At 37.0% G+C, this 23,948-nt stretch overlaps 1 protein-coding gene across 7 annotated transcripts in view; it reads left to right on the top strand.

Annotated features, from left to right (window-relative positions):
- THSD7A (thrombospondin type 1 domain containing 7A) overlaps positions 1-23,948 on the top strand; it is a 323,850-nt gene that overhangs the window by 210,643 nt on the left and 89,259 nt on the right. For all 7 annotated transcript variants that reach the window (XR_015740118.1, XR_015740117.1, XR_015740116.1 and 4 more), the window contains exon 10: positions 17,832-18,023. Coding sequence is in view for 4 of the 7 variants with exons in the window: in XM_026706331.2 (XP_026562116.1) it covers positions 17,832-18,023 (192 nt within the window). In the remaining 3 variants the exon portion in view is untranslated. The remainder of the gene's footprint in view (positions 1-17,831; positions 18,024-23,948) is intronic.

Below are 23,948 nucleotides of genomic sequence, written 5' to 3'. Positions count from 1 at the left end.
ATTTCGTCCTTCATGTTGCTGAAAGAATTTTGAGGCAGCTGTTTTAGATTCTTTCTGTATATATGTGAAAGTGAGTTAATTACCCTTCTTTTCATCCAGCTACATTAAATGCCTTTATGCCAACTGCAACCTTGTGAAAGCAACTTTTTCTGAACAGAACATTTCCCAGAAAGAGATAGTTAAATGGTTAGAAAGAGATAGACCAGAGAGAAAAAGAATGAAATTGGGGAAGAAGCTGCCAGTCTGAGAGAGAGTGGGGGAGGGAGGAAGAAAGAGAGAGAGAGAGTTGGTTGCTAGTGCTATTTTCCTTCACCACCTCCTCTATTTTGTCTTTTCCCCTCAGACACCAGAGATAATCAAAAGAATGATTCCATCTCTGATGTCCTTTCACAATTGTGAGAGGTCACCACAGCTGAGGGAATTGGTTTGAAATTCAGCAGTCAGATAGTTATTGACTAACAGCCCTTTAAGTTTAGAACGTATGTTTTAAAATGCACAGTTTACAGATTCAGATCAAATCCTAGTAAGATCCCTCTAGAAATTTCAGTGCACTAATCACTTACATATGAAGATAACTGAACTGGATAGAAATACTTCTGTATTGTAATGGAGAAGGGGAAGCTATCCTTTCCTCTCAAGTCTAAGTCCTATTTAGCTCCTGATGACTTTACATGACTTATATTCTGAGGCTGGAGACTGTGTGCAAATTATCTGTGTTGGTGTCTATTAAGGAGTTTGCCTAATTGCTGTATACGATGCAGCACAGCTGTGTAGGGATATAAGGAAAGTGGTAAAGCTTGATTCATAGTCAAGCTTTCACTGTGGGCACTGCAAAGGATCTTTACTTAAGAAGCTTTTATCTGAAGTGATCTCGGTTTTGTTCCCTCTTCCCAGAGCTAGTAATGCATGCAACTTAATGAGATTACACAGCAACGCTTTAAAACCAAAACCTGATATAAGATGCAGTCAAAGAGATATATGTTCTTTTAAGTGTCATTGTAATTCTCAGCCTGTTTTTCTGCCCCAAGCTTCTTTGCAGCACACTGCAAGAAGACAGTATTTTAAATTGCAAGATGGGCACTGCTCTGTGGTTAATTTCATTGTTTTACCGTAAACAGAGTCTATAAAACAGATCAGCATCTCTTTTTTCCTGCTCTCTGAATCATTTAATGTATTTGAAATATAATTAGCTGGAATATTATGTTTAAACCTGAGGTCTCTAATTTTACAATTAGGCTCAAATAGCAGTGTCTGAGGGGGTGTTGTGTATAATTAGGGATGAGCATGTCTATTCAATTTGTTGGAAGGAAAGAAGCCATTATAGCCATTGAGACAATACTGAGATAATAGATTTATCCTCCAGCGCTCCTGTTGAAAGCTTCTGATTGCCATTTCCTTCTACAATACAGGGTAGCAATTGGAATTTTAATCCTGGTTGGAGCAAGTAGGAAGACGACCTGACCATAAGGGGCTTTGATGAATTGCTGTTGTTCCTACTCCTGTTTTTGTCACTGCAGCTACATTATTATATCATTCCAATTTGCTGACAAGGAATAGTGCTAGCATTTGTCATTCTGGTTTTTTATATTCAGAGCAGCTACAGGGATGAGTAAAAGACAAGAAAAAGGATCCCTTTTCTCAATGCTGTTAATAATTTTCATGTTATGAATATTATTTGGATAAAGGTGTTAACTAAATATTAATTAGCTGTACAGCAATTCCATGCTGTACTAATGTTTCTGAATAGCGGAACAAATGTCAAATGGTGCATTCCAAGATTAAACAATATTATCATATTTCTCTCTTATTTGTCTTTAAAAAAATATTTTGATATTTTGAAAAATAGCATTTTGGGCAGGGGTGGGATTCAAATTTTTTAGCAATCGGTTCTGTGGACGTGGCTTAGTTTGTGGGCATGGCTTGGTGGTCATTTGACTGGCTGGGTGTGGCCAACTCAACATCACTCACATCGAGGCACACATCTCCTCGCCTGGCCTCTCATGATTGTGGGGATGCTGCAACAGTCATAAGTGTGAAAAATGGTCATGTCACTTTTTTCAGTACCATTGTAACATTGAATGGTTACTCCACACAAGCAAAATACCAGCAAAGGAGGAAAAAGAACTCAAGAGAAGTTTCAAAGATAGAAAGTCTAGTCCTGCCAAGAATGTAATAAGGGTTAATGGAGAGGCAGCTTCTGTAAGCAATACCAGAATGTTTCCTTCCTGCCTTTCTTACAGGATTAGGCCAGTAATTTCTTCTAACAACCAGTTCTCCGAACTGCTTAGAATGTTAACAACTAGTTCTAGCGAATAGGTGTGAACCTGTAGAATCCCACCCCTGATTTTGGGTAATGAGGGTAAAAGACAGGCAGGTGTGGAACAGAAACAAAAATGGACAATTAAAATGCATGGTGTTAGCCAGCTAATAAAAAGAACCACAGACTTTTTAAAATTGTACCATCCATGTAGTAAATGATTGTCCCATTGCAATAAATTGTTGCAGCAAATACATTTGATGGTGCAGTTTCTACAGAATTTTGTTGATAGAATCAATATTTTTTAAAAAATAAGATAAACATTTGCAAATAAATAAGGTTTTTACTGCCCACAAATTATTTATTTTTATTTGTAAAAATAATTGTCAATTCAGGTAGGAAATCTGGGGCACTGAGGAAAGAACAAGATACCTGCAATCTTGTGTTTGTTATATCTACCATAAACACTAGGTCATGAAATCTTTCAAAAAAGGAGAAATTTTGACCTTTTAAATACTTTCATGAAATTGGTATAATAATCAGCACAATCTACTGCTTTGAAAATGTTTCTCATGAAAATAATTGGCTGAAAATGTTTGATGTCCTTTGGACAAGCTTGTAACAAACTTTCACAAAATTATATTGTAATATAAAAATATTAAAATTGTGCAATAGGTTGAGACTGTCAGTATACCCTGACAATGTAGATAAATGCTCTTGTATAATGTAATTAGGCCTTTTTAATCTTATGGGTGTCAACTCTAACTTCTTTCATTTTCTTTTCCTTCCAGGGAAATCTGATTTTTTTATTTATTCCTTCCTTGCTTCCTTCCTTCTTTCTTTTTGCAAAGGGGCCATTTATTTTATTTGATTATTAACTTTATTTGCTGCCCATTTTTCAAATGATTTTCTGAAATTTCTGAATGCTAGTAAGCTGATGGAATCAAGATCACAACCTAAAAACTGCTGTGTTGGTTCAAATGATGCCCATTTAATCTAATATCCTTTTTCACAGCAAATGACTAAATATCCATAGCTTATACCCAAGATATAGACTGTATGTATTATCATCTTCAGTTTTCTTCCATTCATTAAAAATCAGAGCCATACTTTCATAAAGTGGAGATACTATAGGACATAATTACTTTATAAAGACAGATAATCATATTAGCCTTTTGCAGCAACATATAAAAAGTTAAATGTATACTTGAATTGAGATTGATGCCTACTAGTTACATGGGCACATTTGTAGTGTTTTCTTGGCAGCAATATAGAAATGATTTACCTTTGGTTTCTTCCAGGATTCTTTGGTTGACTAGGAAAGTCTAAAACTATAGATTTAGTGTTCCCTGATTCAGGTATTATTGTTATGGTTCACTGAGTCAACCATGATTCTTGTGACTACAGAAATAAGTCCTCAAGTTTTTTAGCCACATTTTTAAAAGTAGTTTGTCAATACTTTGATCCTAGGGATGAAAAAGCATGACCAGTAACCCAGCTGGTTTCTGTGACTAAGAGACAACTAGAACTCACTGTTTTAAATCTTCTAACACAGTGACCTAGTCACTTAGCCAAATTGGCTTTCACATCCAGATATTAAATAGGCTCAATCTTGCTTAGATCCTGAGTCCAGACAAAGACAGTCAGGCACCAAGAAAAAAATAAAAATGCCTACTAAGCAGTTCCGTAAAGACTGTCTGACAGGGAACATATTATACAACTTATCCTCAGTATGCCTTACAAATTGGGAACTCTTAATGAATATTCACAGAGAAACCTTGTGAATATCAACTCATTCCTAATTGAGCCAGTGGGAGTCATTATTTTAAACAGAAAGGACAAACATCAAAAGTGATATGGAAGAAAGGCATTGCGGTGTAATCAAAGGAGGAATTCAATTATGAATGTGTCTTTTTATTGAGGGTGGAAATTGATCTAAAATATTATCAAGTTTTCAAATCTGAAAACACTGCATTATTATATAAACTCCATTGTTTATTCACTCCATTCTTATACATCTGCTTTTTGTTTTTGATAACCTATCATGTTATTTTATTTCATTTAGTGCTTACTTGCTGATCATTTGACATTTCTTTCATTTAGGTTCCAATTTATGTTGATGTCTGATTATGTGAAATCATTCTTTAATTTCTCTGAAATGCACAAATCAAAAAAAGAACATTACTCACTGTCATCTTTGAGATGTTTTTTCTTTTTTTGTGTTTGGTTATTCTTCTGTTTTTTTCCCCTTAAATTGACTTTATTACCACATTGACACTAAACTAAACTGAACTAAAACTTCTGGTGAATTTATATTAAGAAATAGAGGCAGTGATGGATGCAGATTATGGATATAGTGCGGTACTCTTGGAGAGATGAGGTTGGATTATATGATTAAGTAATAAAGAAGAAAACATAAAGAAAAAAATAGAAAAGCAGACAGTAAATGTTTTATCTTATGCCGCAAGATACACAATTGGGTATATGGATTTAATCCCATGAGAGGAAATCGTCTTCTCTTCTCAGCTTCAGGACCTGTCTTTATTCAAGTCCTTGGTCTTTCCTAACTCTTGAATGTTTTAATTTTGACATGCAAGATGTTTTGAAAATAAGAAAAGGAAATGGAATTGAATTAGGAATGGATTGGACTATAAATTGAAATCCAGAGGTAGTATTTAGCAGGTTCTGACCAGTTCTGGAGAACCGGTAGCAGAAATTTTGAGTAGTTCGGAGAACCAGCAAATAACACTCTGACTGGCCCTGCCCCCATCTATTCTCTGCCTCCCAAGTCCCAGCTGATCGGCTGGGTCTTCTTTTCTTGCTCTGCACAGGAGAACAGAGCTGGAAAGCTGGTTAGTTGGGTGGGGAGAGAATGGGGATTTTGCAGTAACCTTCCTGCAGGAGTGGGGAGGGAATTGAGATTTTACAGTATCCTTCCCCTGCCATGCCCACCAAGCCATGCCCACAGAACCGGTAGTAATTTTTTTGAGTCCCACCACTGTTGAAATCTGCTTTTTTGTACTGATATTAAAACAGGAGAAGACTGATATTAGACCTAAGGAGGTTGTTCAACCCAATTCCTATCCTATTGAGCACAAACTGCCTATATACACTTTGGGAATCCATAAACTCACCCATGAGCTATTATAATTTTGTACATTTGCCAATAAAACATATTACCTGTTCAGGGAGGGATTGCGTCTGGTAGTAATAAAGTTGTACAGGAACTTTCAACCTTCTCTAACTATTTACAGTATTAGTTAAGTGTTTGAAAATGGGGAAATGCCCCATGATATTACGTTGTCATACCGATTGGATTGAGGGGGTTGATGACTCAGTGGTTTAAGACACAGAGCTTATCTGACAGCCATGGTTCAAGAGCTGAGTGTCACATGGTGAGGTGAGCTCCCATTACTGCCCATCTAGCAGTTCAAAAGCATGCAGATGTAAGTAGATAAATAGGTACCACTTCAATGGGAAGGTAACAATGTTCTGTGCATCTCAACATAGAGCCATGCTAGCCACATGATCCTGGAAGTGTCTTTGAATGAGGCTGGCTCCCTTGGCTAAAAGATGGAGATGATCACCGCCCCTTAGTATTGGAAACAACTGTAAAGGGGAAACTTTTACTTTTTCCCATTGTATTAAAAAGTAATTGTCATCTGGATTTTTCATCTTGGTTCACTATCAGCATCTTTTATTTATTTAGATATTCATTGGCTGATAAATGATGTATCCAGTACCAAATATTCAATTTCTGTGGAACTGTTGAATACATATAGGCCTGAGTGTATCAGACATTTATTAGCAGCAGATAAAGAACCATATCTTTCAGCTGATTTCCAAGCTAGATTATTATAATGCATTGCATGTGGGAGTGTCTTTAAAAAATATTTAGAAAACTTCAAGTAACTAATAGGGGGGAAAAGTGGATGGTTAATTGGGTCTGGCTAATATGATCATATACTCTACAACAATGGAGAGTTCCAAAATGAGTGATGGAGTCCCAAATTGTGCACCAAACATAAATAAGTTATGTACCACCATTCAGAGCTAGTGATGGAATATCCCCTGCCCCAGCAGACTCAAATACTCATAGCCACTCAGTCTTGGTAAGATTTACTGTCAACTTTTTCTTTTCCATCCAAATATTCAGCCTCCTAACACTGTTACATGACTCAAGACAGCATCACTCCTCTGGCTTAGGGATGAGATGTATAGATTAGTATAGTCAGCATATACCTAACAGACAACCTGTTCACAGTTTATTATTTTATATTATATGATATTGCATTTTAACACGAATGTAGATTCCCCAGAGTGCTCTGATAGGCATGTAACTATTGAGTTTGAGATAGTAATTTCACTATTGAACTTTCATAATCAAGTGGGTGTTGCATTCTTGGTTTGGTCAGGAAATTTTTTGGCAGACTTTAGCCAGCAATTCTTTCTCATTCTTTATCATTTCCCAACCTAACTGTAAAAGCAAAATGGTAGAAAACTTTATTTCCTTTAATGGAGGGCAAGATAAAATGCAACCAATAAATACAATTTCTGAATGCAAGCTATTCCACTGATTAATTGTTGTCAGTGTCAGGAAATTTCTCCTTAGTTCTAGGTTGGATCTCTCTTTGATAATTTTACATCCATTTTTTCTTCTCATACCCTCAGGTGGTTTGGAGAATAGGTGGTTTTCCTTCTTGTTTGTGTCAACTTTTCAGATTTTCAGATCATCCCTAGTCTTTCTCTTGGTTAAACTAAGTACATCCAGTTCCTGAAACCATTCATCATAAGTTTTAAATCTTCATAATCCTAACCAGAGGTGGTATTCAGCAGGTTCAGACCAGTTCTGGAGAACCAATAGCAGAAATTTTGAGTAGTTTGGAAACTGGCAAATGCCACCTCTGACTGGCCCAACCCCCATCTATTCTCCTGAGTCCCAGCTGATCAGCTGGATCTTCTTTTGTTGCCTTGCACAGGAGTATAGAGCTGGACAGCAGGCTAGTGGGGTGGGGAGGGAATGGGATTTTGCAGTAACCTTCCCCCAGGAGTAGGGTGGGAATGGAGATTTTACAGTATCCTTCCCTTGCCACGCCCACCAAGCTATGCCTACCAAGCTACACCACACACCCCAAGCCATGCCCACAGAACCAGTACTAAAACAAAAATTGAATCCCACTACTGACCCTAACCATCTTTGTTGCTTTTCTCTGCATTCTTTCTAGACTCTTAACATCTTTTTTGTAGAATGGATGCAGTATTTCAAGGGTGATCTCACCAAAGCAATACAAAGTGGTACTAATACTTCATGTGATTTTGCTACCAACTCTGTTGATATAGTCTAGGACTGCTTTGGATTTTTTGGCAACTGCAGCACACTGCTGGCTCATCCTTAAGTGACTATCTCTTAGGACATCTAGATCCTCTCATGGTTACTGTTGTTGGATGTGGTACTATCTATTCCATATCTATGCATTCAGACTTTTTTTTGGCCTAAGTATAAAATGTTACTATTCTTAAAACTGAATTTCCTTTCGTTGAATAGGACCCATTTTAATAGAATCAAATAAGTCTGAGTGATATGTTAATCTTGGTAAAGCAAATTATAATAATACATTTTTAACACTAGGGGCAAAAATAGATTGCTATAATTTTCTGATCCATGCTCCATATGCTAATATACACAGAAATATTCACTACAGTCAGAAACACACTAAGAATTATAGGCAACATAAACTTTCACATTAGCACAATCAGCATTTATTCTCATCTCTCTGATCTGATTTCATTATTGCCAACTCTTTTGATAGCTTGATCTGCCTTGCTCAAATGACTTAGATTGATTTTATTCCCAATTGAGTTTTTCCCTGTCTTCAAACTTACTATATTTTCCTTTTCATTTTTACCAAAATGTCATTTGATTGACTCTAGTAATGGAAGTAGTTCATTGTTCTTGGTTATGATCAATACACTGGTGTTCACTGATCCTTATCCTTCTCAGGATGACTGTATTAACAAATGAACTTCGAAAATATTTCAAATAGCTGCTAGATCACTCAGCGAAAGCCCACAGGTATAGGATGCAAAGTGCTGTGGTAGTTTTTTAGCATATACAGGTAGGTCAACAAGTATTGATTGCAGAACCATTGCTATTTATGCATATGAAGTGTGTAGGTGTTTATAAAAAGAGTCACATCAGCATTTCCCCCAACAATTGCTATTTCCAATGATGCCAGGTATTTTCTACTCAACATAGCATGTATATCATCAGTACATATCATTATATTGTGGTGATTGAGTGATAAATGCAATATATAAAGTTAGAATATGTCTACATACATATACACATGAATAAAAACATTCAACCTGCTTGTTAAAGGCTAGGGGAGATCTGCCTGTCCTTTGAAGGAATCCAGAAATCAAAATAATGAGTATTAACACCATCTTTATTGTAAGATAACACTATCTTGCAAATTTCCTACTCTCTTCCTGAGAGGCAGAAGATTCCACTTGGAATTTTAGATATGACCTCCAATTCCCAGAATACCGTGCATCTCTATCCACCAATCACCTAGCTGTAGTATTGTTGCAAAACCAGAAATAGATATATAGATACCCTGCTTATAGATATCTAGTGCAGCTTACAAAACAGTTGAGACAAAATTTGGCTCATATTTGTGAGATGGATGTCAGCTGTTTGAGATAGTCCAGTTAAGGGGGAAAAAACTATGAATACTAGCACTATCTCAGTGATGGGATTCAAAAATATTTACTACCGGTTCTGTTGGCATGTCTTAGTGGTTGCGGTGTGGCTTGGTGGACATGGTGTGGCATGGTGGGCGTGGCATGGCTTGGTGCACATGGCAGGGAAAGGATACTGTAAAATCTCCATTCCCACCCCACTCCAGGGGGAATCCCACCTCCCAATCCCACTAACCTGCTTTCCAGCTCCGTTTTCCTGTGCAGGGCAACAAAAGAAGACCCAGCTGATCAGCTGGGATTCGGGAGGCAGAGAATAGATGAAGGCGGGGCCAGTCAGAGATGGTATTTGCTGATTCTCTGAACTCCTCAAAATTTCCGATACCGGTTCTCCAGAACTGGTCAGGACCTGCTGAATACCACCTCTGCACTACCTTTATTATAAACTTAGAGGAACAGCATTTTGCAAGTATGAAAGCAGTTCTCTCATTCCTCATGTTTACTTTACTGAATACTTAGCAGGCTGCTTCTGAGATGCTTCCCATACTTTCATTCCTTCTGTAGACTAAGACATCTCTTGACTGATTGTTGCCTAGACTTTGACTCATCTCTTTTGTCTCCGAAGATTATTCACACATAGTCAGATGGTGGCATTTCCAGTTTTCATATGGTCTAGACCAGTGGTGTCAAATTTGATTTCATTGAGGGCCGCATCAGGGTTGTGTTTAACCTTGGGGGTAGGGCAGAGGGGCAGTTGCAGCCAGTGAAGCTGTGGCCAACACGACATCATTTCTGTCGGGGGCTGCCTGTGGCGGTCTGAGCACTCTGCCAGCAAAAACAGGCTCCTGAGCTTTGTTTTCAGCTGTGATGGCTTCCTACAAAGCTCTGTTCTGCTCTTGCAACCCTTGCAAGCTCTGTTTTTGCCTGTAATCCTTTGCCAGTGAAAACGGAGCTCCTCCAAAGATCCATTTTTGCTGGCAGAGGCACCATGGGCAGGTCTTTGCTATTTGCATGGCAATCCTGAAGATCAGATACAAGAACACCACAGACCAGATCCAGCCCCGGAGTCTTGAGTTTGACACCCTGGTCACACTGGTCTAAACTATATATATGTTTAACTGTAAGAAAATTCAATGTAAATATTAAAAGTTGAGCAATGTTATTACATGTTCAGAAAAACCACCCATATGAAATAGCTGTAGAATGAAGATGTCATACATGATCTGGTATATTAATAGTTCCTAATGGCATCAACAAAATTTAGAAAATGAAATTGCTTAGCTTGTGACAGAAGGAAAGAATGAGTCTCAATCAATAAATATACAATTGAAAGCTCCATGCAAGGATTAAAATGCTAAATCAGATTTTACTGTTCCACAAATGTGTCCATGACTAAACAATTCTTTGTTATTGGTCCTACATTTTGCTAAATAATTCATATTAGCTAATTGATAAATTGTGTGTCAATCTGGCTAGTAACATGCAAATTATCATCCTCTTCCAAGAGGCTTCTAAATAAATAGTGGTCAGCTTATTATAAAAGGATTAAACCACATTGTAATTTAGATTGACCCTGGTTGCAATATTTTACAAAGAAAACAAATTAGTACTTCTACTGGTCTAGACCCAAATTTTCCCAATTTCAAGATTTTTCAGACCCTGAAAATTTGATCTTGAATGCCTGAAAATTTAGATTCTGAATCATTTTCAAAAGTGATGTGACAACTGTTTCTTGCAAACATTTAACATAGCCTTTGTGACTAGATGGCAGATAGTATGGTATTTTGTAACTATAAAAATGTCCTGTTTCTATTGGGAAATATTATTACATCCTTCTTGTTTATTTATGTCTGTTTTTCAGGATAATAATAAAGGACAAGATAATAACCCCTATCTCAGAAAGTAGAGCCTGGGGTCATCCAATAAACCTGATTGCAGGGAGATTCATGACAGGATAAAAAGCATTTATGCGCATGGTCCCAATTAAGCTAGAACATTCTTAGCTGAAAGAACAAATAGTGGATATCTTCTTAGGTAACTTTTATAAAGCTATTGATTTCTATTGGTTATTATAGCCATCTATTGCCTTCAGCATCAGGGACAGAATACTGGACTTGAAAATGCAAAAGAAGGAAGCAAGTTTATGTTACAATATACTATATATATATATTAGTATATGTGTAGGGTGGGACTGAAAGAAAACAGCTTTCCTCAATATTTTTGTGTGAGCAGATATTGTGGTTAGGTAATGAAAATGTGGCAATCTATCTAATCAACTGATGAAAAAACTTAAATAGAGTCACATCTGGTTAGAGTTGAATGCAAGATCATTACAAAATTCTTGAGCTTTAAGCAAGATGGGCAGCCAAAAAAACTCCAAGCAAAAAACAATAGAAGAGCATTCTGCCAAAATAACTACATGCATGTGTCAATGGAGACAATAGGAGTATAAATTAACTCGGAAAAGATTCTAATGGGTAACCAAAGAGGATAAAATAGGAATTTGAGTGGATTAACACCATAGAGTTACTAATGTTGCCATGGGTCATTAGAACAATCATCAACCTTCTCTGGGCTGATGATGGATATTTCCAGCCTCCCCTCCCTCCCCCCCAGATGTTGATGCTGCCCTTGAATTCCCTAGAGATCTGTATGCATGGTCAGGTATGGATTTTGCATGGTTAATATAATTCTTCTTAGAAAACATTACCAGAAGTGTTTCCTAAACTGAATGGAACCCAAATCGCTTATTACCTTAAAAAGTCTGGCAGCCCCTTTTTTTGGATTAACAAACAATATTAAAACCATAAACTTTTGTGAGCTATCTTTTGATTTTTTGCTACCCTAGGCTAACATGGTTCTTATTCTATGGTGTCCATAATTATTATTGTAAGATGGCAATTTTTTGAATGAGAAGTAGTATACAGATATTTTAAATATGTAGCTGGAGAGGAATATTTATTCCATGTAGGCCAGTTCTTATTAAATAGATGATGGAAACTTTATCTTGCCAAGATTTTTATGCAGCTATCCAACTGTCTTATATGCAGCTGTCATAAGAAGAAAACAATCATCTTCTTGCTTGCAATAGCTAGGAAAAAGACCTTTCTTCAATTTGTATAATTTGTGTTAGGAGTAGAATACCTTATCTAGAAGTGACTATTTCTCTCTCTTTGTTCCAATTTCTAGGCAGTAGTACAATAGAACTCTTGTGATATATTTACAGTTGTGCAGATTTTTGTATGTGAATTTATCCTGTTTCTAGAAATAGGTTGAATAGTAACATGGGATGCAGAGATGTATTTAAATCAAAATTTGGCTGTAAAAAATGTATTTTGGTAAATTCTATTTCTTCTATATTGAAAAAAGATCAAGACCTTCTCCAGAGATGTTTCTCTGTTGCCTTCTTTTAAGATAGGTATCCTTTGAGTTCACAGCCTAGTCAATAGACTTGAAAACCCCTAAGTGCTAACCAGAGTGGACTGTCAATTATTATGCTTATTTGGAGGCATTCTTGGAATAGATACAAAAGTTTGGTCCCAGATTTTTACCCAAAGTTATCCAATATTAAAATAAATAAACAAATTTGACTGATTTTAACAGAGACTTGATTATTAGACTTAATGATCTAGAGTGGAATTTTCCCAATCTGAACAATTTCTAGATGAATAGTTTTGAATTCCCAGAAATTATCAAGTTGGCTAACATAGATCCAGAAAAATTCTTTTTGGAAATCATTGCAAGGCATCAAACAAAGCGGTTTAATGTTTGTTATAATTGAAATCAGTGCAAATGTTACTTAAGTTTTTGAAAGGAAATTACTTGAGAATATTAACTATCAATTAATTAAGATTGTTAATTAAAGACAGATGCTGTTCAGCAATATGTTAAGAAGGATGAATAGGAATCAAGAATTTGTTAAATCTATAGACCCGGCAGGCATAAACTTGGTATGGTTTGCTTTTAAAAATGTCATTATTAAATAACAACTCCAAATTTCCCTTAAGAGAAACTTTGGGCTGTTTCACCATTATATACTTAGGCAGATACTTTAAAAGAGAAAGTTTGTGTGGGTATATGTATGTGTCAGTGGTGGGATTCAATTTTTTTTACTACCGGTTCTGTGGGCGTGGCTTGTTGGGCATGGCAGGGGAAGGATACTGTAAAATCTCCAATCAGAGGTGGTATTTGCCGTTCTCTGAACTATTCAAAATTTTCACTACCGGTTCTCCAGAATTGATCAGAACCTGCTGAATACCACCTCTGCTTTGTGTGTGTGTGTGTGTGTGTGCGCGCGCGTGTATAAACGTTTAACCATGTTTTTAGAAGGAAAATATTTCTAGTAGCATTAAAATGCATTGTTCAATGTCTCAATGGATTTTCTCTAGAAAGAAAAGCAGTACAAGAAAGTTTGGGTGGAAATGGAAAGATTATTAATGGAAAACAACATAAACTGGAAAAATTGTAGAATTCTGGTAATAATATAATGTTTTATTCTTTATTGACCAGGCAATCATATAATACAATGCTGTGTGTATAAACTACTTACTGAGAAGAAATGTATTCCATTTGTTTTATAAATGCATTCTTTTTCACATAATGTACTACATTTGGAATATTCTAAATTACCATACTTTTTTCCTGTACAATGTTTTGATGTACACTTAATAAAATATTCAACAGGAAAATGATTATGGTATTATATTTCCATTTCCAAATGTTTCTGTAATCCAGAGGTACTGATTTTTTAGGTTAAGAAGAAACAATTTCCATCTCTGCTTATATATGTAATGGACAACATGGTCCATGAGTCTTGTGATATTCTTACTTCCATTCAAAATCAAAGTTTCAACAGATTAATAAGTACACTAATTATTATTATTATTATTATTATTATTATTATTATTATTATTATTATTATTATTATTATTATTATTATTATTATTATTTTGTAAATCCCTCCCCCAGTTCCTTGTATCATAATTATTAAGTTAGCTGATTTAATCAACAAGCATAGATTCATGTTGTAGTTTTAAAAATTATTTATTGTTCCACACTAATTAGATGCAAATAGGCCAGTAATGTCATGGAAATTGCTATTATGTTTTATATGGAACTGCAGAAACCTTGGCAGTTATGACCTTCATATTAAAGGGTCTTCTGAGAGTTGACACACTTGGAGCTTGCTGCTCTCCATCAATCACTTACTGTTGCTACTTTGGCCCCAGAGTATACCCTGAAAGTATTTGTAAATTAAAGTAGCTGAGTTTGTTTATTTCCTTGGAAGCTGGTTAGTTTTTCCAATGATGCTTTTGTACTCTACAAGATGCATCAGTCAGCCAAATCTTAGGATAAGTGATTTTATGTGGAAACTTAATTTAACTTTATTTCTAGAAGTTTTAGTCATTAATGGAAAAAGTTAATTCATTTGTTTGCTTCAGTATGTTTAATCTTCCTCAATTCTCATTTGAATGCTTTTATGTCATAGATTTTTTTCCCCTGTACATAGTTTTATTTACTGTCCAGAAATTAATATGTTGTATATCTATGTTCTTGTTTTAAAATATTATTAGATATCACCAGGGGTGGGATCTGACCAGTGTAACTACCGGTTCATTGATTTTACATTTTGCGCGCACATGTGTGCTTTGCGTGCACACATGCCTGATGCATGCTGCGCGCATGTGTATATCATCGTCATCTAGCTGCCTGGACAGCTGAGCAGCACTGCGCGCAGGTGCGCAGCAGTTGAAAAAGCTCCCTTTTCCTGCTTTTTCAACCGTAGCTGTGTCGTGTAAAGCAGCTGCAGTTGAAAACACAGGAAATAAAGATCAGGTAGGAGCCCGGGCGGGTGGGTGGACCAAAACCGCATAGAACTGTTTCTATGTGTGCTCTCTGTTTGCTGCTTTTCAGAGCAACCAGTTCTAAAGAAGTGGACAGGACCGGTAGAATCCCATCCCAGGATTTCACCACCGTACTTTTGATTCCTTTAATAATAGAATATTATCCTATTAAATCAAGTGCAAATAAATCTTCATGGAACAATGCAAACAAAATTAAAGAAAGAATGAACATTTTAAAAATAGTTTGAAACAGTTGTTTCTATTGTTATTACGTTTCTTTTTAGCATTATCGGAAAAAAAGAGAGATTGTTCAATCAAACTTATAGTAGTTCATAACAGCTAGGACTGATAGGAAGGGCTTGCCAAAAATCTAAACCCTAAGATAGCAGCAAATAGTCCTCTGCTATTTAATATGGTAGTAATCCATGTTGGATTACACAATATGTCATCTCCAGTTGTAACTGCAATGGCAAAACCATAATGACATATTGTGTCATCTCCATTTGGAGAGGTTTTCAATAAGATGTATTTATTACCGCTCAGGTTATTTTAGCTTCTTCAGACTGGTTGCATTCTCCCCACCAGTTGTCTTAGTTTAACTTTTGAATGGCATTATGCTAATTGATCTCCAAGTAGTTGTTCTTCCACTTAAGTTAATAAACAGCAAAATCCAAGTTGTAGATGAAGAGTAAGTGACATTGGATAGCTACCACACTTAATTTTAAATAAGGATAGCGAAAATATTTAGTATGATAGTTTCAAAACATGAATTTAAAATAAAAATAAGCTCATGAGAACATATTTTGTTTTTATGTACATGCAGAGTCATGACACCTGTTACATTTTACCATATTATAAGCTATACTACCCACCACAGCTATTATCTATTGTGGTTTTTACTACTTCATATGATTGCTATAGTGGGATTATTTTGGCAGTATATGCTTGATTCTTCTTAGATGTGACATTATAAGATGAAATACTCACAAAGGTCAGTTTGTTCATGTCATTTCTGGGGGGAAATCTACCTCAGTAGTACAAACTCCCAATGAACTTAAGTAAGTGTTATAAGGGATGCCTCATTCCATTTTATTACTTGTAATCAAATAATACTTACTGTGGAGTGCTCTAGATCTGAACATATTTCTTTAATATGCAGTTAGCGACTAAGTTATCCTGGTTTCACATAAAATAAATTTGGTGTCTGCAACCAAATGCAGATGCAGTTTGATTGTTTTTTATGTGACAATCAAACTTCTATCTAATTAAAGATTTTGAAGATTTTAGGAGTACTGGCATTATTTTCCCACAGGATCTCATGTGTTTCTAAGTTTGTATGTGTATCAAGAGAGAGAGAGTAATGCCTCTGCTAGCTGCTAAAATGTCATTAAACACCAGTGTGTTCAAGAAAGGAAGCATCTCTTTTCTTTCAACTGCCAACATATTTGTTCAGAATGTTCTACTTTTTTAAAAAAATGTAAGGCCAGCAATTTGGTATAAAGAAAAAAACTATAATGTATTTTCTCTTCCACTTCCCTGAGCAGCTCTGACAATAAGTAATTATTTAACAGTATTGACTCTTGTCTTGAATGTGATATTGTATTTCTTTTTTCAAATGTTATTGTAGCATAGCATATTATGTGTCATATTGAACATCTTGAATTCAATTCTATTAGCTATTATGATGAAATAATTGATCAGATGAAATAACTTCATAGTTGCAGTATAATGATCTGGGTCGAATTAACTCTGGCTCAGAATTAATGACTTTGCAGTTCTTGGTTGAACTCCCCAAATTCCACTAAGGAATCTATACATAATGTAATTGAGCTTTTCATCCATATATAGTAGATCCGTACCAAACTGCTTCCTTCCAGATACATTGGACTAAAAATCCCATCATGCTATTTACTTTTTTAAAAAATTTGTTTGCTACCGCTATCACTCTATAATGCGACTCTGTTGGCTTATAATTAAAACTATAAATATTAAAGTTTTGAGACATTAACTACAATAATACAAACTAAAAAAAAACTGAAGACAAGGACAGTACAGAGATATTATCTTCCCCATTAGTCCACCAGCTATCTTCAATATAGAGCACTCCTGCCACGATGACTATAATGTTATGGGCATATTGTCTGGAATACAATAACTATTATTTTTATTATTATTTTATTTATTGTAGCCTGCATTTATTATTTTTAGAAATAACTCAAGGCAATGAACATTTCCAATATGCCTTCCCCCTCCTATTTTCCACACAACACCCCTGTGAAATGAATTGGGCTGAGAGAGAGTGACTGGCCCAAATTTCCCCAGATGGCTTTCCTGACTAAAGCGGGAGTTACTTTCTAATCTTCTAACTGTCCTACGTTCCAATCTGGCGTCTTAGCCACTAGACCAAACAGCTCTGTCTGGAGGGTTATAAATTAGTTAAATTCAGATAGTAAAAGGCAAAGAAAATACAATAACAGAAATATAATATACAATCATGGCATCAATTATAATTAATATAATATTCCAGGCACAGAAAGCTCCATCCAGCTATTACAGAATAATCAAGTTTTTAATGAACTTCCAGACGACCAGGAGAGTGGAAGCTACCCTTGCCATATAACTTGCTTTAGAATAAATCTGTTTAGTTTGTTCTGCAAGATGATTCAGCTATGTAATGAATTTACAATATCTTTTCCACAAACATAGTTGTTATACTATTTAGGTTTTTTTTTTTTCATTTCTTGTCTAAATTCAGATTTTTTTTGCTACCTAACATTTCCAAAATATAAATATGAACCTCCTCCCATTCATTATTAAGCTCCATTGAATGCATGAGTGAATATGGATTTTGCAACAATTTCTCAAGCACTGAGCCATGGAAAAAGATACACTCACTTGGATAGCTAATCAGTTTATTATTATTTTTTACAAAGCAACCAAATCTAATTTATTTATATGCCCATCTGGGTTAAGAATGTTCAATTGAAGTTAAATTAGCTCTGATAGACTGCTACTGGCCTTTTCTTTCCCAGGAGAAGAAGTTGATAGACAGCTCTGCAGAGATGCTATCTATCCTGTCCCCATTGTCTGTGAAATTCCATGCCCTAAGGACTGTGTTCTCAGCACATGGTCTGGATGGTCCTCCTGCTCGCACACCTGCTCAGGGAAAACCACAGAAGGAAAACAGATGCGCACCCGCTCCATCCTGGCATATGCAGGTGAAGGTAAGGCCATCTATTAGCATTTTGCAATAAACAAACATAAGCATGTAATATTTTCTTAGGATTCATGACAAAGAATTGACAAGGAAAAGTGTTCTCTCTCTCTCTCTCTCTCTCTCTCTCTCTCTCTCTCTCTCTCTCTCTCTCTCTCACACACACACACACACACACACACACACACACACATATGCATGTCTAGTAACAGTGTTGGCAAGTAGAGTAGTAGAGTATACACTATTTTCATTGTGGTTTGCTATGTATTAATGAGTTGTGAAATACCTGCAATGGCATATAGGAATGACCTTGGGAGCCTGTGCAGAGACATTGCAAAGGGAATGATCAAATAAAAGACAGCATAGCCCGTAGCTGGATATTGGATGGGGCTAGATGCTCAGGAGAGCCCATTCTTAGCTGTAAAGGAATGGGGGGGAGAAGGGGGAGAAATGTACTTTCAGACTTGTAAGATTCTGTCAATGTAGCTTTACAATAAAGTAGTATTAGCTCATCTGGTTCTGTTTCCTATCTGATTGACCCCAGAAAGACTGACAGTACCAGAGCTGATGCTTATAGCAGTTAAGGCTAATATCTCATCTTATATTCTCTTGTCTTACTTTCAAATTACTTACTGTCCTTGCATTTTGTTTTCCACATTTAGCTTTAGATGGCAGGTGCCTGTTTTATACTTTCTTCATTCCTACCCCAAAAAATATTTTAGTGTAAACTTACCAGGATTTAAATAGTGGTAGAGATTTTTTGTTTTGTTCGGTAGCCATTTTAATTTTAAAAGAAAAGAAAAATGTATACTTTGCTTTTTTGCATTGCAAATGTTTTAAAGGAATTATTCTTAATTTGCTAATATCTATTATAATGTTCCTAGAACGTGATTTGATTTAGCTTTTATACTACAAAAATATATTCAATTCTTTGAATCTGAAGGGCAAAATAAGTATATTTCAGTGAGTTTATGTCTATTCTCAAATAATTTACATTTCAAAGTGGAAGAAAATCACTTAATTTGTATTCTGTTTCTACTAGGGATATAAAAGAAAACTGCCATAGATTTAAGTGGAAAAGAAATAGTATGGTTTGAAAAAACAGTCTCTGAAACACCAGAAAGCTCTTGTGTTGATTAGCATCAATGAGCTGAACCAATTAGCATCCAACATACATTTGACAAAGTTGCATTAATAAGAATTATTTTCAAGGAGGTGTATACAAAGTAGAATATAAGAATAACCTTTGAAAAGTGTAACTTTACAGAATAAAGATAACTTTAACAAAGATGTGCAGAAGTTGTTGCCCATGTAAAAAGGGCTAAAGCAGGGGTGTCAAGCTCAATTTCATTGAGGGCCGCATTTGGGGTGTGTTTGACCTTGGGGAGGCGCGTGGCTAGGTTGAACGTGGTCAGCTCAACATCACTCATGTCAGGGGCACCTGTGATGACCCAAGCGCTCTGCCAGCAAAAACATTTTCAGCTGCGACGGCCTCCTGTAACACTCTGCCAATAAAAACATTTTTGCTGGCAGAGGCACCACGGGCCTGTCCTTTCCTGTTTCCAGGGTGGCCCTGAGGGCCAGATCTGACCTGAGACAGATACCTCCCTACTAAATTGAACTGTAAGAAGGAGGAATTGATAATAACACAATCAGATTCTGCCATTATAGCTAATCTAAATAAAAAGTAGTTTTAGTCTTCCTGCAGAATTGAATTCTTAATACTTCCAGAGCTAAAAAATTTACATAGTTTCTACTGTTTACTTATTAATGACCACTTTATCATCACAGAATTTAATATTATACAATTCAGATATTAAGATTAAAAGCGAAATGAGGAACAGAAAACATATAGATTAGTGATTGAGATGAGGTAAAATGGTTGGCTCTTGGAAGCAGTATTAGCTTCTGGTCAAAATGTTAGTAAAAATTCAAAAACTTTCTCTGTAGAAGAAATATGTTTGAAGCAATATAGGGATCACTTGTTCCCATCAGCTATTGTATTGAGAAGTTATCTTTTCGTCTATAATCTATATGTCCATTTCTGTTGGTTGTTCTGTCTGCCTGCCTGCCTGCCTGCCTGCCTGACTGACTGGCTGGCTGGCTGGCTGGCTGGCTGGGCTGACTGACACACTCTCTCTTTTTCTCTCTCCCCTGTGTGTGTGAGAGAGAGAGAAAGAAGGGAGAAAGAGTAAAGAAATAGAAACTGTATGTGTTTTCAACTTTCTCTTTCCCAAAAAACTATGGGACATGAGTCCAAAGGGAGGAATAGATCTACTTTTATAATTCAAAACATCTGTTACTCTCTCCACCTCTAAGCCCTTGGCATATGGCAGCCTATAAATACATTTTTAAAAGCTTTTTTCAACAGGAAGGTGGAGGGTTTTCCAAGCATAGGTACTCCAGCTCTATGATTTATGAGTCACAAATGAGCTTCAAATTGTTTCATGCTTAATTTTTCATGATGCTAAAGGCTTGAGAGCCATGTAAAGAAGTAATATTGAGCCTTAAGCTCTTAGCTTCTCTAAGGTAATATATATTAACTATATTCCTTTGTTCACACCCGGTATGGAACATTTTAGATATCTAACATATTGCTAAACCTGCAACAATGGCTGGGAGGTGATGAAACCATATTTAAACAGGTGCCTTTACTGAAATATATTCAGATAATGGGGAAACACAAGAGATAACAGGTTTTTGGATTAGTCAAAAATTATCCCAGAATCTGGAAGATGATTAGGATAGTATCAATGCAGATCACTTATCTTTATATGAAATGAAACTCATTTTAGACTGTAGCCAATTTAAGAAGCTTCTTTTACATAGTTACACAGGGAATATCTGACTATATCAGATTATCCTACCCAGTGGTGGGATTCAAATTTTTTTTTTACTACTGGTTCTGTGGGCATGGCTTGGTGGGTGTGGCAGGGAAAGGATACTGTAAAATCTCAAATCAGAGGTGGTATTTGCTGATTCTCCGAACTACTCAAAACCTCTACTACCAGTTCTCCAGAACTAGTGAGAACCTGCTGAATACCACTTCTGATCCTACCTGCAAAATTAGAAATGTTACTATATTGTGGCAATTCTCAGGGTGGAAGTTTTTGAAGAGAAAGCAGTTTAATTAAATTGCATTCCTATCTTTCGGAATATCATAATTAAATCATGAAAGTAGGTCTGACTTTTCACAGATGTCATAATCAAGATAATTATTTCCAGGTGAGACAACAAAAATCGGTACCTGATAATCTAAATAAACAGTGTAATCTTTTCCCAATATGCACAATACGCTATTTACAATGTTTGTTGAAGCTAACTGGAAACCAATTATGGCATATGCAAGGGAGACTAGTAGATGTTATTTGCTGCAAATTCTTATATTCAAATCAGATGTCTATTGCCAGAGCTAAAAAAAAAATCTCAATATTTTTTCTGAATCACGTTATAATATGACTTTTGGTCATCTCTTTCTTATATAGGAAAGATAATGCAGGCATCTTTAACTTGGTGCCTTACAAACATGATAACTCTGATTGAGAATTAAGAAAACATAAGATGGGGAAAGAAATAAAATTATTAATCTTATACCTCTTTCTCTGATGAGGTTGGTGTATACATGCACAGACATCTCACTAACTAGCTTTAGTTGCTTTTTTAAAATTAGAAAATAAATAATTAATCCCTGATATATTTAAAACTCTTATCCTAGCACTAGTATACTATTATTGGGAATTTGAAACATTGGTGAACAGAAACACAGCAGGTCATATTTGGTTTTATATAGCTCATTTAAAATGTTTTATATATGTATATCTCAGCTTTACTTTTTTGTAGCCTACATGTTTACAGACTACATGTTTTGTATTTTTTTTTGTTTTCATGTATATTTTATTTTCATGTATATGTCCAATTGGATTATACATAACTGAAGTATTATAACTCAACTATTTTTTGCCTGAAAGCATTTAGTTGATTAATTCCTCCAATGAATATACTTATACTTTGATAGGATACTATCTCCATCGTTCCACTTAATATTCTGTACTAATGTGTGGTACTAATGCTCATACAGTTAGTAATGATTGTTAATGATCATTAAACTTTAATTAACAGAATATAAACTGTTTGGGGTCTCATGTATGTAACATTGAAGAAATTGTTCAGTCCCTATTGATAGACAGTGTAAAATTTCTCTCTCACATAGATCCAGTGATTTGCTCAGTAATATTGCTTGTAACACAAAATATAGTTCTAAATAATCTAATTTGGCAATAAATCCATTTAAGAACAATAAAATGGTTATATGTAGTGTTCTATATTAACATTCTCGAAAACCTGAATTCCGATTGGTCCACATGGACCGCAATCTGATTGGCTAACTTAACCACCGTGATTGGTTCGCTGAGAACCTCCCACGATTGGCTGAGCCGATTGCGAGAGATTCAAAGCCCTGTCATTGGCTGCCGAGCTGCCGGCCGGCTCTATAAGAAAAGCCACGCGGCTCGCAGGTCCTGGACGAAACTGTATACTTCAATAAAGAGCTGAAGTTCACTTTGAGTCTCGTGTCTCAATGAACCCGATCTACCTGATCTAACACTGGCGACGAGGATGGGATCGTGAGATGAGAGACCATCAAGCACATGGCAAACGGTGCAAAACGACCAGCAAAATGGCCAGCAGCACCCCACCACCCACTCCCTTCAACCCGGCCACCGAGGACTGGGAGTCTTACACTGATCGGTTCCAGATGTTCCTGGAATGCAGCAACCTTAAGGATGCCAGCGGGCAGCGAAAAAGAGCCGTATTCTTGACACACTGCAGGTCCACAGTGTTCAAGATGGCCAAAGCGTTGGCAAAGCCCGCTGATGTAAAGGAAATGGACTGGGCTGACCTCAAGCCCATCCTACGAAACCACTATGCCCCTGCCGTGCCTACCCTCATTTGAAGGCACAATTTCTACCAGAGAGACCAGCGCGAGGGCGAAGCCGTCAGCGACTTCATGGCCCAGATGAGGGATCTCAGTGTCCTGTGCGGGTTTACCGACTTGGATGAAGCCTTACGCGACCAAGACGCTCTCGGACTCAGAGACCTCATGCTGCAAAGCAGGCTAATGGCCAAGGGCAACATCTCCTCGCCGATACCCTCGCCGAGGCCGCTGCAGCCAAGGCCACTCGCAAATCGGGGGCCCGGCTGAGGCAACCAAATGCGACGGAATGACCGACGACCACCAAGACAACCCCAGTACCAGTGAGACACGTGGAGACCAGCCACCGAGAAATGACCACCCACCATGGTGACGCCGACTCCCGCTCTGACACCGATGACGAGGAGGAGGAGATCCACCGGCTCCAGGCAGAACGCTACCGGTGGGACCGGAGGGGATGTAAGTTGGGATTCCATTGTGCAGCTGTGGCGGCGATCACCCCCGCTCCGAATGCCGCTTTCTCAACACCATCTGCCGGCATTGCGAGAAGCGGGGGCACATCGCCAAGGTATGCCAGAACAAGCGGAACTACAGCCCCCAGCGACGAGGCAGCAGCCACCGATGATGAGATGGCACACCCCCAGGAACCGAGACTGCCAAGCCGAGAGCCGATGGAGCTGAGACGGCCAGAACAGACAACTCAGCGAGGCGCAGTGATGAGAGGAAACCCACCAGACGGTCATCATCGGCCATTCCTCAACCGTCGACTCCAGGAAGGTACGCGTGGAAGTAGGCATCGAAGACCAATCCTGCGAAAGGGAGGTGGACTCCAGGTCCTACCTCTCCATGGTCTCCTGGTGCACAATCAAGCGCCTGGTGCCTACCATCCGCTGCCGTGAACTGGACGACCAAAACCTGAACCTGAAGGACTACCAGGGAAACCGCATCCCTGTAGTCGGCATCAGACATTTTAAAATCACTTTCAAAGGCCACACCGAGGTACTG

This window comes from Pseudonaja textilis, chromosome Z (assembly GCF_049901715.1).
Source record: "Pseudonaja textilis isolate UNSWEBS1 chromosome Z, rPseTex1.2, whole genome shotgun sequence".
NCBI lineage: Eukaryota > Metazoa > Chordata > Lepidosauria > Squamata > Elapidae > Pseudonaja > Pseudonaja textilis.
This window is presented reverse-complemented; position numbering and strand designations above follow the sequence as displayed.